General features: G+C 48.0%; 1 protein-coding gene and 1 long non-coding RNA gene across 8 annotated transcripts in view; one reads left to right on the plus strand and one right to left on the minus strand.

Annotated features, from left to right (window-relative positions):
* The window catches only part of LOC123369820, a 134,849-nt gene extending 131,368 nt beyond the window's left edge, over positions 1-3,481 (minus strand). For 2 of the 4 annotated variants that reach the window (XR_006579147.1, XR_006579146.1), the window contains exons 1-2: positions 3,004-3,481; positions 118-185 (exon numbers count right to left, since the gene is read on the minus strand). This is a non-coding gene — a long non-coding RNA (uncharacterized LOC123369820). The remainder of the gene's footprint in view (positions 1-117; positions 186-3,003) is intronic. The other 2 variants (XR_006579144.1, XR_006579143.1) reach the window with 2 other exon arrangements.
* The window catches only part of CDIN1 (CDAN1 interacting nuclease 1), a 180,039-nt gene continuing 167,007 nt past the window's right edge, over positions 3,319-16,350 (plus strand). For all 4 annotated transcript variants that reach the window (XM_045015814.1, XM_045015816.1, XM_045015815.1 and 1 more), the window contains exon 1: positions 3,319-3,683. In XM_045015814.1, the coding sequence (XP_044871749.1) occupies positions 3,583-3,683 (101 nt within the window). In that variant the 5' untranslated portion in view covers positions 3,319-3,582. The remainder of the gene's footprint in view (positions 3,684-16,350) is intronic.

Here is a 16,350-nt window from a genome sequence, read left to right on the forward strand (position 1 = left end):
GAGCCCCATTGGTTTCAATGAGTCCTTCGTGGGTTCTTTCATGAGGCCTGCCTGCATGGAACAGCTTGAAGATGTGGATACTATAGTCTTATTTTTTCATTTACAAATTTAACTTACCTTTTCTGTTCCAAAAGTAATCAGTGAACAAATGGAATCTTGCTAGTATGGGGCCAAGTTCTCCACTTCTATGGAAAAAGAAAAGTTAAAGATCTACTATTAGGTTAAAATGTGTATGTAAATGTGTAAAAAAACCCTGCCTCTTTCACTAATACTTTAGATCATTAAACTTGTTTTTAAAAATATTTTACTTTCCACTAATAATGTTGTTTGTTACCTTCTCTCAGCAAAGATTGTGAAAAATAGACCGATTTATTTCATGTTTATTTCTAGCCAGTTTCACTTTTTGTTTCTCAAGCACTATGTGAAATGTACCAGATTGGCTGCAATTTCTGCATAGAAATGTTGAAGTGAAAACAAATCACTGTTTTCACTGAAACTTAAAAATGTGTTTTTATTTAGGCCACAGAAAGACTTTTGGGCGCAAACAAAGCCCCACTGAAGTCAAGAGGACTCTGTGTGGACACATCAGAGTACCCTGCCCAGAGTTAACTGTGGGACTGGAGGATTAATTACTACCCCCTCTTTCAAACATTTCAGCACATAAACTCATGTTGTTGCCTAATTTATCACAGGTTTCAAAATATTTGGTGTTTTTCTTAAAGCCCCAGCTCTTACAATCCCTGTGAGAATATCTGTTTTCTTTTTTCTTATAAGTAAATTTCTAGCTCTCATGGTAGCAAAAACTCTGAAAACGTGAACCAAAAAGGAATGAGCATAGTTTGGGAGTGGGGGCATTCCCCTCAAACTGAAAGCCTTGGTCAGGTGCAGAATTTGCTGCCCCAATGTCAGGGGCGGCTCTAGGCATTTTGCCGCCCCAAGCACCGCAGGCAGGCTGCCTTCAGCGGCTTGCCTGCGGGAGGTCCACAGTCCCGCGAATTCGGTGGCAGCCTGCGGGAGGTCTGCCAAAGCTGTGGGACCAGCGGACCCTCCGCAGGTATGCCGCCGAAGGCAGCCTGCCTGCCGCCCTCGCGGCGACCGGCAGAGCGCCCCCCGCGGCTTGCCGCCCCAAGCACGCGCTTGGTGTGCTGGTGCCTGGAGCCGCCCCTGCCCAATGTGCAGCCCCGTTGGCCTGACTTGAGCTGTCCGCCCACCCCCAATATAGAAGTCAAACTATGCCAGTGTTTAAAGGCTCAAAACCAGGAGGCAAACACAAAGATCTCAAAATATTATTTTTAATCTCTCATGATTTCTAAGTCAGTTTCAAGGAGTTTTGTGGCTTCACTCACTATATCTAAAAACATGGTATTGGCACTATGACTTTATAGATGTACTTAACTTTACAAATGTGAGTAGTCCCATTGGCTTAGCATGTACATGTACATTTAAGTACATGTATAATTTTTTTCAGAACTAGGGCCTCAAGTTTATACTGTTATTCTGGGTGTTGGGAGAAACCTTGCTGAAGCTGGTGGGCACAATAGATGCCTTCCATTCAGGCTACATGAGGGAACAATTAAATGCCCCTTTGTTTAGCAATATCTGAAACAATAAGAGCCACCACCTAAAACACTGGCCGCATGTAAAGCCATTGAGGAATCTGAATTATGTAGGCAGAATGAAAAGGCAGAGACAAGGGATTGATAGGTGTGTATGTGAGAGAGATGGGACAGAAACACCACAGAAATAAAGAAGGTGCAAAGTAGCCCCAGAAAGCTATGGAGTATGACTCGCCCTAAGAAAAAGCTGAGAGAGAGCTTTCAGTAAAGTGCTGGCTTTTTAAAGAGGACTGGAACTGTAAGCAAAGAAGCTATCTTATATTTGGTTTCTACTGTGTTTATGGAAACAAGGCTTTGTAAGGGAGGAGGGTTGAGCATTAGCCTGCTAACCCCTTGGCTGTGAGTTCAATCTTTAAGGAGGCTATTTGGGGCAAAAATCTGTCTGGGGATTGGTCCTGCTTAGAGCAGGGGGTTGGACTAGATGACCTCCTGAGGTCCCTTCTAACCCTGATATTCTATGAAGATTGCACCAAAGAAATCCCTGACTCCATCATCTTTTCTCCTCCTAACCAAAACAACCCACAAAATCCTGTAAACTGTCTAAGAGGGATCAAGAAGGGGGTAACAACATACAATTATCTATTAAAAAGGAGCTCCTCTCATCCAGGTATTTCTAGACAATTCTTAAATTCACAGCACTAAAATAAAATCCATAATGAGAGCACTCTGCTTAAAATTATATTTTATAAAAACCTATTTTAATATGTTTATTTGGAGGTTAAATTACTGCTAGTTACACTAACCTTACTGTATTGAGTTTGCAATTCCTAAAGTACACTGCATGAGAGGAAGATGCTAGCTAGAAACAAGTATCAGAGGGGTAGCCATGTTAGTCTGGATCTGTAATGCAGCAAAGAGTCCTGTGGCACCTTATAGACTAACAGACGTATTGGAGCATGAGCTTTCGTGGGTGAATACTCACTTCATCGGATGCATGCATCCAAAACGTCTGTTAGTCTATAAGGTGCCACAGGACTCTTTGCTGCTTTAGCTAGAAACAAATGACATTGACCAGTATATTTATACTGTTGAAACTGACAGAAGCAAATAAACCAACAGTGGCAATGGTGAAAAGTAATTTACGTTTAAAAATACTACACAGGTTGAAACAAGGGACTGGATGGGCACATCAGTATCTCCTTGAAGGCAGAAAAGGGAAAAGGCCTAAGGGAGAGGGGGATTAAGGGTAACAGAGTTGGTCAGGAGATATGACCTCCGAATGGCAGTTATAGGAGCCACAGATCTCTAGGCACACACATGCCTCCATGTCCCCCAGTGGCTACACAGCTTGTATGAGGCCTTTAGCCACACTATTGGCACTGTAAGCCACTTCCTGGTCCGTGCAAACATTCAGGCCAGGGAAGGAAGCGAGTCACAGGACAAGTACCTCCATCCTTTTTACCCCCACAAGGTGAGTGAAGGGTTCCTGGCTCCCCCCCAAACTGGTCCTTCCTGGGCTGCACTTCCGCCTCCCATGTAGGGGCAAAGAACAGCGCGACGTTACGCAACCGTGTGGGGGTAAGGCCAGCAACCATGGAGTAGCCGCTCCACTGAGCTGGGGGGCGGGCACGCTCTCCTCTCCCATTGCACCAGTGGCTGGAAAGGCGGCGCAGCCCGGGACAGTACCCAGACGGCGGCAGCCCGGCTACCTTCTCAGGCATAGCGCGCAAAAGGCTGCGCCCGCGGCCCCGCCCCCAAACGTTAACTCCTCCCAATCGCCGCCGCCGCCGCCGCCGCTCGTTCTTCCCCCTCCTCCTTATGCCTGAAGGGCGGGGCGGCAGGAGCCGGTAACTGTCGCGCATGGGCGTTGGGCTTTTTCAGCGCGGGGTGACGGAGCCTTGCTGTGGCTGCCGCGCCATTCTCCTCTGTCCCCATCCCCTAGGATTAGAGCGGGCGCGCCCCCCTCCTCCCCTTTGGCTGCTGCAGCCCCTGCGTTGTGTGACTGGGAAGCTCCTGAGTGCGAGGCATGAAGCTGAGCAAAGCCCAGTATGATGAAATAGCCCAGTTCCTGGGGCACGTGCAGCCCACCAGACAGAGCCTGAGGAAGCTGAAGGAGAGATTCCCTAGGTAAGTCTGTCTCAACTCCACCCCCCTGGGCTTCCACCCTATGCCAGTGCTGCCTCCACTCCTCTGGGCTGGTGGGGTGGCCTGCAATTTCCATGCGTGGATTATAGGAGCTAGATCTCCTTTTTAAGGGCAGCCCTGCAAGGTGGTTTTATGCGTGGTACAAAATTCTACGTGGTGCAAAATCACACACATACACCTCCCCCCCATAATGCAGCATACAGTCGTCTGGGGGTAATGTTTGTCTTGTGTGACCTTATGGGGATCAAAATAAAGGATGCCCCCAAATAAGAGATATCTGGTTACCCTATGTGAACCCCAAACTCCAAATAGATCCAATTTCCCGAGTGAGCCATCATTGCTTTGATCCCTGATTAGGGGGAATTGAAGTGGAATCCTGCTTGGGATGCTAGTTCCCTTTCCTTCTAGTACAGGGAAAGGAATGGCCTGCAGACCCTGCTGTAACTTTCTCCTGCACATCGTGCCACTGTTGGGTTGGTTGAAGGCTCAATCAAGGACCACCTGCCTAGATGAGCATTAACCCATCTCACCTTCTGATACTGCTTCAGTTAAGATCACCAATGCAGTCAGGTTAATACCTACTTGGACAAAACTGAAAAGCATGGATGATAGGAGGTTCTCCATGAGGAGTTGGGCCTCATTTCTTGCATTTACTTCCTGCCAGCTATGATAGAGGTCATGTTTGTTAACCTTCAGGAAGCTGCAAAGCTCACCTCCTTTCCCAGACTTTTGGAAAGGGGGTTGATATGAGGGTTGTGAGGTGATAGTGGCAGCCATATGGGATGTTACTTATGTTTTCTGGGTATTTAGGACTATATTCTCAGTACTTTATGTAGGCATAATGTTTGTTGGGAGGGCTTTACAATTTGCTGTTTTTGTGAAGACGCTACCTGTTCTGATCGGAGAGTATCTCCCGTCGGCGGAGGTACTCCACCTCCCTGAGAGGCGGCAGCTATGTGGACAGGAAAAGCCCTCCCATTGACATAGCACTGTGTAAACTGGGGAATAGGTCAGTATAACTACGTCACTGTGGGGTGTGGATTTTTTACACGCCTGAGCAATGTAGTTATACTGACATAAGTTCCTAGTCTAGACCAAGCGTTAGTGTTGGTGAATTGCTCTGAAGTAATGATCTTTCCTTGGCCTAAATGTTTTCCTTCACAGAAAATAAATCATGAAACGCCAACTTTCTGAGCCTCTGTACCAATATTCTTCAACACTGAGCTGGATGGACTACCTCTGTGAGTAAGAGGGTAGTTCAGCCTCCCTTCTCATTCTCTCATTAACCTCTGCTGAGGTAGCAGGTAAAAATGCACATTGTGGTTGCATTTTTTGTGAAGGTGACAGCTGTCTACTGTGATTTATTAATCAGCAAGCTGGAATTTTGGAAAATCATTCAACTGAAGATTCCATGAGAGGACTTTCAAATATCTGGGCTTCCATTTCAGTTACAAAGCAAGCTCCCACCTCCCTCCCAAATTTAATATTTTAAAATAAATGAAAATAGTTTTTCAGCAGTTGAGACCCCAGGCTTTGTAGAGATTGGAGTCCACTTGGTCTGGTCTACATTTAAAAAGTTAGCTTGGCTTAAGTATGTCACTCAGGGGTTGTGAAAAATGTCATGCCCTGTGTGATGTAATTAAGCCCCTGGTGTAGACTCTGCTAAATTGATTAAAATTCTGTTGCTTTTGTGTCTAAACTACAGCAGCGCCACTACAGCTGTGTCACTATAGCATTTCTAATGCTGACATACCCCTTGTAGAGTTAGCTGTAGAATGAGGGTATGTCTACACTTAAAACGCTACAGTGGCACAGCTGTAGCTGCACCACTGTAACACTTTACTGTGGACACAGATTACAGTGATGGGAGAGGTTCTCCTATCACTGTAGTGAATCCATCTCCCCAAGAGGAGGTAGCTAGGTTGATGGAAGAATTCTTCCATCGACTTAGCACTGTCTACACTGGGGGTTAGGTTGGCATAGCTATGTCTCTCGTGTGTGAATTTGTCACACCTCTGAGAGAAGTAGCTATGCTGATGTAAAGTTTCAGTGTACACCAGCCCTCAACCTTCAACAAGCTTTCCCTTTCCTCTGCTTACAAAACTCTGGATCATCTATGCACACAACTTGCACCAATTTAATTAAATCAGTTTAACATCACACCTTTAGGTAAACTGCTCCAACTTGGATTGTGGACTGTCTAATCTGATGAGTGTTCATACACAAGGTTGCACTGGTTTAACATATTGATTTCACATCACACAGACTTTCAAACACATTCAGGAACTTTCTGTTCACCTCCCCACATATCCTTTACCAGGTACTTTGATCCCACAAATCTATGTACCATATGTGCAATGGGGATGTCATACCCCAGAACTGATAGGCCTTTTCCATCTATAGCTTCTAGTAAAACAATTCAGTTAACTTTAACTTTCATGTTTAAATTGCCAATTACACTCCACTTTGTTAGAGTAGAAGGTGCAGTGCTGCAGTTCCATAGACTGTCCTTAATTCAAAAATCCAACAAGCCAAGGTGTAATCACCAATAAAAAAAAAATCACCCCTTAACCTTTTCTTTATTAAGCTAAATAAATTGAGCTCTGTGGAACTTTTACTATAAGGCATGGATCCATAGATCATTCTTGTGACTCTTCTTTGAATCCTCTCCAAGTTTTCAGTATCCTTGAGTTGTGGACACCAGAAATGGGTATTCCAGTAGCGGTCACACGAGTGCCAAAGACAGAGATAATATAATCTCCCTTCTCCTCAATATTCTTTTCTTTTTGTATTCAAAGATCACGTTAGCTTTTTAGGCTGCATTTGCTCTGGGAGCTCATAGTCGACTGAAGAAGACTTGGGATCATGGTGGCTAATCAGTCTCTGCTTTCCAGGATAGACATTTGTCTGTACTGAAATGCATATTGTTTGTATGTGCCCAGATTACTTAATAATCCAGATTTCTCTATATTAGTGATCTACCCTCTTCATTATTTACCACTTCCCCCAACCTTTTTGTCAGTTGAAAATTTTATTAGTGATTTTCTTTTCTTCCAGATTATAGATAAAAATGGTAAATAGAATAGATCCAAGAAACATTCCCTGTGAGATTCCACTAGAAACACACCTGCTCAATGATTCCCTGTTTACAATTAAATTCTGAGATCCTGATGGCTAGTTTTTAATCCATTTAATGTATGCCATGTTGATTTTTGTGGTCGTCTAGTTTCTTAATTAAAATGTCAAGCGGTACCAAGTGATATGCACTAGTATACATCAACACTATTACCTGTATCAACCACATTTGTAATCTTATTAAAAATATATAAATCAAGTTAGTGCACTCTCTTCCTCTTCTTCCAGCATCATCACTACCACCCAGAGCTTTCCGGCTGTTTTGAGATGGGAGGGTGAGGGTTCCTGTTGTCTTACCTCTTCCAGTCTCCTTTTATTTTGTAAAGGAAGAAATAAAGGGTGTCGTCTTTCTCATGAGTAGCATCAGTCCCTGAGTCATCTGCCGCCTGGGAAAGCTCTAAGCAACAGCAGAGTACAATTGACATGATTCTTGTCAGTTTCACCACTACCCATGTGTTTCAGAATAGTAGCAGAAAGTGAAAGTGATCAGGGTGGAGGAGGCGGAGATTGGGAATGCTTCGTAAGTAGTAGAGATAGTGGACTGTCAGATTTGAGAAAACAGCAGCATAACAGTTTGTGCTTGCACTTGGAAGGCTGTCTTGGCATTTGTAAGGACTATAAGCATTGTTATTAAAATATGAAATTTTAAATACAGGAAAAATTCATAGCTCTGCTCCTCCTTACCACTTGCTGGGGACATTTTCCCGGTGGCCATCCGTGACTGATCTTTTCATGCCTTGTTTACACAAATCATCTCATTGATTTCAATGGGACTACTCACTCATGTGAGGAAAAAGCAGGATTTGGCCCTCAGGTAGATATGTAAACCTAAGCAGTCATTATATGTTTCAATTCTATCTTTAAAAGTGGCAACTCTTTGCAGTAGTGCACCAGTTTAGTTTATTTGGAATATATGCCATCTCCAGCAGCCTACACAAATACTAGTTTCCTTGAGAGGTTTTAATGTTTTTTTTTTTGTCTGTGAGCCTTCAAACTCAATACCATCATTTATGGATGATATGTTACACCACTGTTTTGCTTTGTCAATAGTATTTGGAGCAAAAGCTAATATAATTTAAAATTTAACTTGCACTTCAAGCTACATTTAGCTAAGCATGTAAATGGCCTGAGAATATGGGATGAGATCTTATTTAGTTGGAGGCTTGAAAAAATCTGTATAAACGTATTGAAATCTTGTATGTCGTAACAACCAATTACAATGAACTCTGTTACAGTCAAAATAACTTTATAGTGAGTGAAGTAGACTATAAGTCCCCAATTACTTGTGTAAGTTGCAGTGTGGAAATTGTAACTTCTGTTATAAAGAAGCTGTTAAAAGGCTGATTGCTGAATTGAATTGGAGGGGTGTTTTAATCTACATCTTAGCCATGATGTAGAATATATGTATGCCTGAGAATGTGACTCTTAGGGCTTGGCTACACTTGAAAGTTGCAGCGCTGGGAGTTACAGCGCTGGTCGTGCAGCTGTGTAGGGACAGCGCTGCAGTGTGGCCACACTTGCAGCGCTGTATTGAGAGCTGCATTGTGGGCAGCTATCCCACAGAGCACCTTGTCCCATTTTGGCTCTGTGGGTTGTGGGAAGGGGATGGAAGGGTGCAGGTCATTCCGCTTCCTGTCCCAATGCCCCGTGGTGCATCGCTTCACATCCCAGCATTCACAGTTTTTCCGGCCACGTTTGGCGCCATTGTGAGTCTCTTTCTGTTTTTTACTCTCTGTCTGTGAATCGCGATTTCTGTGGGAAATGGAGCCCGAGCTGCTGAGGACTGTGCTGATGAGTGTCGCCAGCACAACACGTTTGGCAGTTGAGCTATTCCTTCAGCTCCAAAGTGACAGTGAGGAGTCCGATGATATCGCGTCGCCTGCCGCGTGTGACACTACAGTGCTTGTGGCATTCACGGAAATGCTCAGCACCGTTGAACGCCGTTTTTGGGCTCGGGAAACAAGCACTGAGTGGTGGGATCACATCGTCATGGAAGTCTGGGATGACGAGCAGTGGCTGCAGAACTTTCGTATGAGAAAAGCCACTTTCATGGGACTGTGTGCTGAGCTCGCCCCCACCCTGCGGCACAAGGACACAAGATTGAGAGCTGCCCTGACGGTGGAAAAGCGGGTGGCTATTGCAATCTGGAAGCTGGCAACTCCAGACAGCTACCGGTCGGTCGGGAACCAGTTTGGAGTGGGAAAGTCGACCGTTGGAATCGTGTTGATGCAAGTTTGCAGGGCAATTAATCGCATCCTGCTAAGAAGGACCGTGACTCTGGGGAACGTGCAGGACATTGTGGATGGCTTTGCACAAATGGGTTTCCCTAACTGTGGAGGGGCGATAGATGGGACGCATATTCCTATTCTGGCACCCCCCCACCTAGCATCAGAGTACATTAATCGGAAGGGGTATTTCTCTATGGTTCTCCAGGTGCTTGTGGATCACCGTGGGCGTTTCATTGACATTTACACAGGCTGGCCTGGAAAGGTGCATGATGCACGCATCTTTCAGAACAGTGGCCTGTTCAGGAAGATGCAGGCAGGGACTTATTTCCCAGACAAGAAGATCACAGTAGGGGATGTCGAAATGCCCATTGTGATCCTTGGAGACCCCGCTTACCCGTTACTGCCTTGGCTCATGAAACCCTATACAGGGAAGCTTGACAGGAGCAAGGACCGGTTCAACTACAGGCTGAGCCGGTGCCGAATGACTGTGGAGTGTGCTTTCGGGCGTTTAAAAGCCCGCTGGAGGTCCCTGTATGGGAAGCTAGACTTGGGGGAAAGCAGCATCCCCGCGGTTATATCCGCATGCTGTACCCTCCATAATATTTGTGAAGGGAAGGGTGAAACATTCAGTCAGGCATGGACCACCGAGGTTCAAGTCCTGGAGGCTGAATTTGCACAGCCAGAGAGCCGGGCTACTAGAGAGGCCCAGCACAGGGCTACAAGGATTACGGATGCCTTGAGGGAAGAATTTGAGGCTGAAAGCCAACAGTAATGTTTGCTGCCTTGCATGGGAGTGAAGTGGAGTGGTTATACTGTTAGGATTCTATTATCCCTAACATGATTTGCAGTGACTATTTCTTTACTGGGATAAGGTATCTTTCACTATCTGCAATAATAAAGACTGTTTTCAAAGCCAATATTTATTTTATTGAAAAGAAAAAAACTTCATTGACAGACACACAACATTTCAGGAACCTAAAAGGGCAGGGGGGTGGGTTGGTGAACTGTACAGTCACAAGTTTGCATATGTCCTGTCTGCAGTGCTGTGCAATGGCTGCTGCACTTCAGGGTGCATATACTGCATGGTGATGGGGGTTGCGTGCAGAGGGTAAGGGTCGTAGTTCTCAGGGCTGGTTGGTGAACGTACAGGTGTTGGAGGCAGCTGGTGGTGGTAAGAACCTGGATGCTGGGGAAGGGGGTTTGGAGCTGACATTGGGGCAGAAGAGAATAAAATTTGGGACGGGGGTGGGGGGCTGTGGGGCAGCACGGGACTGCTCTGCCTGCATGGCTACGAGTGCATGGAGAGAGTCGGCTTGGCGCGCCAGGATGCCTAGCAGCTGGTTTGTGCTTTTCCTCTTTGCCACAGCGTTTCTCCGCCAATGTCTCTGGCGGATCCTGCTTTCCCTTTCTCTCCACTCCTGCAGGTGTTTACTCTCTCTAGCAGAGTGATTAATAACTGTTTTCAGCATGTCTTCCTTGGTTTTTCGCGGCTTTCTCCTCAGATTCTGTAGTCTCTGTGCTGTGGTAGATCTGGGCAGTCCAGCAGTCAAGGTCACTTTTGGAAGGCAAAAATGGCAACAGTTAACAGGGTAGCATTGTTAATTATCTCATCCAGACAGTAATTCCCACACACTGAAGGAGTTTACAGTCTTCACTTTAGCATACTTTTCCCATACCAAATAAGAGCACACATAACACAACAGGAGCCACGAAATGGTGAGTAAGGGGTACTGGGTGCTTCAGGGCTGTGCAGGGGTTTCTGTGCGTTGGGGACAGCAAACAGCTGCAGGGGGGATCTGCACTAAACAGTCTCCCAACATTTTCCACAGGAGTTACTCCTGGAAGATATCTCCCTGCTGCGGGTCACCAGGGAAGAGCGGGAAGGTCTTCTGCAGCAATGCGGATTCCGCCCTGGCCCCTATGCAGCTTGCCCGTGTGCAGCAATGGTCCCCCCACCCCTCGCGGCACAGTGGCGCGGACGCGTTAGCCTGACTGGGACAAGGACCACAGTGGCTTTCCCTATAAACCTGCGCAGGCACATTGCCCACGCTCTGGCTGAAACTTTTGAGGAGATTACTGCAGCCAATTACCGCGACGTGATAGACCACATCAATGGGCTATTCCACATCTAGGCATGCATGCATGCAGCCCTAACCCCCCCTCTTCTCCCAAAACATTTCCACCCTGAAAATAAAAGCCGCTTACCGGTAACCCGCTCCTCTGCTTGTCCTTCAGCAACTGCTGGCTGCTGCGATTGGCTACCTTCCTCCTGGCTTGAGAAGAGCTCCTGACTGCATGCCTCCTGGGACTCTGGGGTGTCTTCCCCCATCCCAGTAGCTTCACTCGCGGTTTCCTCCCCCCCCGCCTCCTCCTCCTCCTGCTGCTCCTGTCCCCCACCCTGCTCAGAAGTGTCCATCGTGGTCCTCAGATTGGCAGTGGGGTCACCCCCAAGTATCACGTCCATCTCCCTGTAAAAACGGCAGGTCGTGGGAGCAGCGCCGGAGCGGCGGTTTCCCTCGCGGGCTTTGTAATAGGCACTCCGCAGTTCCTTTACTTTAACCCTGCATTGCAGCGCGTCCCGATCATGGCCCCTATCCAGCATGGACCTTGATACCTGCTCAAAGATATCATAATTCCTACGGCTGGAGCGCAGCTGGGACTGCACAGCTTCCTCCCCCCAAACACTAATGAGCTCCAGCAACTCGCCATTGCTCCATGCTGGGGCTCGTTTGCCACGTGGAGGCATGGTCACCTGGAAAGATTAACTGATTGCACTCCACACCTGGCTGCAGCAAACAGGAAGGGGATTTTTAAAATTCCCGGGGCATTTAAAGGGCGGGTCACCTGAGGCCAGAGCAGTAGAGTGCAAACTGACGAGCAGAGTGGCTGAACAGGAATTCTGGGATATCTCCTTATTCCCTGGAGGCCAATTAAAGCGCTGGTGTGTGTCCACACCTGATGAGCAGCGCTGGATCACCAGCGCTGCACTCCTTATACGCCAACCCGACCAGGTGTACAGCCAGCGCTGCAGCCAGGGAGTTGCAGCGCTGGATGTGCCTTGCAAGTGTGGACGGAGAATAATTGCAGCACTGGAAAGCCTCCACCAGCGCTGCAACTTGCAAGTGTAGCCAAGCCCTTAGTGAAGCTTACTCAGTAAGGTGGGAAATGGCTTACTCCAGGACTGCACAACTTGTAAAGCGGCGAGGGCCACATTCCTCCAAAGAAAACAGCTGAGGGCCGAAACCTCCCAGCCCGAGGAAGCACCCCGCCCCCGGGCCGCCCAGCCCTGTGGAAACAAACCCTCCTTCCCCAGCGTCGCCCCACCAAAACAGCTGTGGGCCAAAAAGGAAGGTTGGGGGTGGGGAGGTGATACTTTATTTTAAATCAACCAGGGGCTCCCAGCTAAAGAGGTGGCTAGGAGCCCTCAGGGTCAAATTAAAGGGCCCGAGGATCCGGCGGCTGGGGGAACCCGGCAGGGCCGGCTCTAGGTTTTTTGCTGCCCCAAGCAAAATAAAATTTGGCTGTCCCCCTTCCCAGCCCTGGGCTCCCCCCATACCCTCCTGCTGCCCCAGTCCTGGGCTCTCCCCCCACCCACACACACCCCCTGCCATCCCAGCGCTGGGCTTCCCCCTTTCCTCCCCACCAGTGCCCTCCCCCCACCCTGCTGCTGCCCCATCCTGGGCTCCCCCCGACCAGTGCCCCCTCCACACCTGCCGCCCCAGCCCTGGGTCACTGGTAACTCGCTCCCAGGGCAGGTCATTGAGCCGGAATTTTGGATGTGCACAAAACACAGACAGGATTGGTTCCCATATGGTTACAGAGCTGCAGTAAAGTGGAACAATTTTCAGGTTGTGTGATAGGAGGATATCTGGATGCATATTATAAGACTGTCCTCCATAAATGAGGAAAAGTTGAGGTGCCTTTATTATTCTTTTGTTCCACTCTTTCTTTCTATGGGGAATTTGCCAATGCAATATCACTATCTTCTTTTCAAACAAACAAAAAGGCAATGGCTGTTGAAAATAGCAATTCCAATCCTAATAAGCATTTCTTGCTCAATTTTATCCTACTTTTTCTACAGCAAGTTACAGTGGATCAATATATTTGATTTGGGAGAAATGAAGTAAAAGCTGCCCAAACCGAGCTTGAGCACTCCTGAATTTTGAGGTGTTCAAATCTGGAAGGCAGGTGCTGGGGGTGGGAGAGGGCTGTGGGCTCCATGGGAGAGCATGGCAGCAACTGTCTGGAGCTGCACGGAGCCAGACACGCTGGTCTGAGTGGCACAGTAAGCGGTTTGGGGGTTGGAGAAGGGGTAGGAGGTTCTGGGGGGCAGTCAAGGGACAGGGAGCAGGGGGGGTTGGATGGGGCAGAGGTTCGGAGGGGCAGTCAGGGGACAGGCAGCAATTGGATAGGTATGGGAGTCCAGGAGATTTATCAGGGGACAGGTAGGGGGTGAGGTCCTGGGGGGAAGTTGGGTGGGGTCTCAGGAGGGGGCAGTTGGGGACAAAGAGAAGGGAGGCTTAGATGGGGCTGGGGTCCTAAGGGGCAGTTAGGGGCAGGGGTCTCGGGAGGGGGTAATCAGGGGACAAGGACCAGTGGTGCTTAGATAGGGGGTGGGGGTCTGGGGAGGGGGCAATCAGCGGCTAGGGGCTAGGATTTAAAGGGCTCTGGGCTCCCTGCCCCTGTGGGCAGCCCAGAGCCCTCTGATTCCCGGCCGCGGCTGGGATTTAAAAGGCTCTGGGCTCCCCGGCTGCCGGCAGCCCAGAGCCCTCTGATTCCCGGCCGCGGCCGGCTGGGATTTAAAAGGCTCTGGGCTCCCTGCCCCTGCGGGCAGCCCAGAGCCCTCTGATTCCCGGCCGCGGCTGGGATTTAAAGAGCTCTGGGCTCCCCGCTGCAGCGGGCAGCGCAGAGCCCTTTGAATCCCGGCCCCCGCTGAGATTTAAAGGGCTCTGGGCTCCCTGCCTCTGCGGGCAGCGCAGAGCCTCTGATTCCCGGCCGCGGCTGGGATTCAAAGGGCTCTCGACTGCCCGCAGAGTGCCGTGTAGGGGGGATTTAGAATCCCCCGGCGGGCCGCACAGTGCGGCCCGCGGGCCGTATGTTGTGCAGGCCTGGCTTACTCAGTAAGGTGGGATATAACTATTGTGCATAAGTAACCCTGCACATGCATGCACACAATTTGCGTCTAATGCTAAAATGCAAAGTCTCTTTTCAAGACGTGACCTGAACTTTTACAAGACAATGCTTTTTTTGCCTCTGTCTTCACAGACAAGGTCAGCTCCCAGACAGCTGCACTCTGCAGCACGGTATGGGGAGGAGGTGACCAGCTCTCTGTGGAGAAAGAAGTAGTTCGGGACTGTTTAGAAAAGCTGGACGAGCACAAGTCCATGGGGCCGGATGCACTGCATCCGAGGGTGCTAAAGGAGTTGGCCGATGAGATTGCAGAGCCATTGGCCATTATCTTTGAAAAATCATGGCGATCGGGGAAGGTCCTGGATGACTGGAAAAAAGCTAATGTAGTGCCCATCTTTAAAAAAGGGAAGAAGGAAGATCCAGGGAACTACAGGCCAGTCAGTCTCACCTCAGTCCCTGGAAAAATCATGGAACAGGTCCTCAAGGAATCAATTCTGAACCACTTAAAGTAGGGGAAAGTGATCAGGAACAGTCAGCATGGATTCACCAAGGGCAAGTCATGCCTGGCTAACCTAATTGCCTTCTATGATGAGATAACCGGCTCTGTAGATGAGGGGAAAGCAGTGGATGTGCTATTTCTGGACTTTAGCAAAGCTTTTGATACAGTCTCCCACAGTATTCTTGCCAGCAAGTTAAAGAAGTATGGGCTGGATGAATGGACGGTAAGGTGGATAGAAAACTGGCTAGATGGCCGGGCTCAATGGGTAGTGATCAATGGTTCCATGTCTAGTTGGCAGCCGATATCAAGTGGAGTGCCCCAAGGGTCGGTGCTGGGGCCGGTTTTGTTCAATATCTTCATTAACGATCTGGAGGATGGTGTGGACTTCCACACCGTAGCAAGTTTGCAGATGACACTAAACTGGGAGGAGTGGTTGATACGCTGGAGGATAGGGATAGGATACAGAGGGACCTAGACAAATTAGAGGATTGGGCCAAAAGAAATCTGATGAGGTTCAACAAGGACAAGTGCAGAGTCCTGCACTTAGGACGGAAGAATCCCATGCACTGCTACAGACTAGGGATCGAATGGCTGGGCAGCAGTTCTGCAGAAAAGGACCTAGGGGTTACGGTGGACGAAAAGCTGAATATAAGTCAACAGTTTGCCCTTGTTGCCAAGAAGGCTAATGGCATTTTGGGTTGTATAAGTAGGGGCATTTCCAGCAGATCGAGGGATGTGATCATTCCCCTCTATTCAGCACTGGTGAGGCCTCATTTGGAGTACTGTGTCCAGTTTTGGGCCCCACACTACAAGAAGGATGTGGATAAATTGGAGAGAGTCCAGCGGAGGGCAACAAAAATGATTAGGGGGCTGGAGCACATGACTTATGAGGAGAGACTGAGGGAACTGAGATTGTTTAGCCTGCAGAAGAGAAGAATGAGGGGGGATTTGATAGCTGCTTTCAGCTACCTGAAAGGGGGTTCCAAAGAGGATGGATCTAGACTGTTCTCAGTGGTAGAAGAAGACAGAACAAGGAGTAATGGTCTCAAGTTGCAGAGGGGGAGGTTTAGGTTGGACATTAGGAAAACCTTTTTCACTAGTAGGGTGGTGAAGAACTGGAATGGGTTACCTAGGGAGGTGGTGAAATCTCCTTCCTTAGAGGTTTTTAAGGTCAGGCTTGACAAAGCCCTGGCTGGGATGATTTAGTTGGGTTTGGTCCTGATTTGAGCAGGGGGTTGGACTAGATGACCTCCTGAGGTCCCTTCCAACCCTGAGATTCTAAGATTCTATGGAAATGATCAAAATCCATGTGACACTGCAGTAGTACAGAGCCAAAATGAAAGATGTGCTTACTCCACTCTAGAAGAGTTAATGGGGAAGAAGAAAGCTTGAAGACTTATTTTTTGGGTGGAAGTGTGAATTTTTTCTCTTAAAGGATTTTGTGTTTTGCTTTTACATTTGTGGAGTAGATTTGTCCATACTTGAAAGGGGTAAGAACATTGGGTTGAAGACTTTTTCTTTTATTTTCCTCTCTGTCCATTCTGAGATGTATGCAGGGTTGTTATAGCTGAGATGTGACAGCTATAGCTTATTTCTTTTGCTAGTTCATCTCTGCAAAGAGCAGTGTTTGTTACAATTGTGAAATGTTCAACTATGA

The sequence above is a fragment of the Mauremys mutica genome, chromosome 4, assembly GCF_020497125.1.
Source record: "Mauremys mutica isolate MM-2020 ecotype Southern chromosome 4, ASM2049712v1, whole genome shotgun sequence".
NCBI lineage: Eukaryota > Metazoa > Chordata > Testudines > Geoemydidae > Mauremys > Mauremys mutica.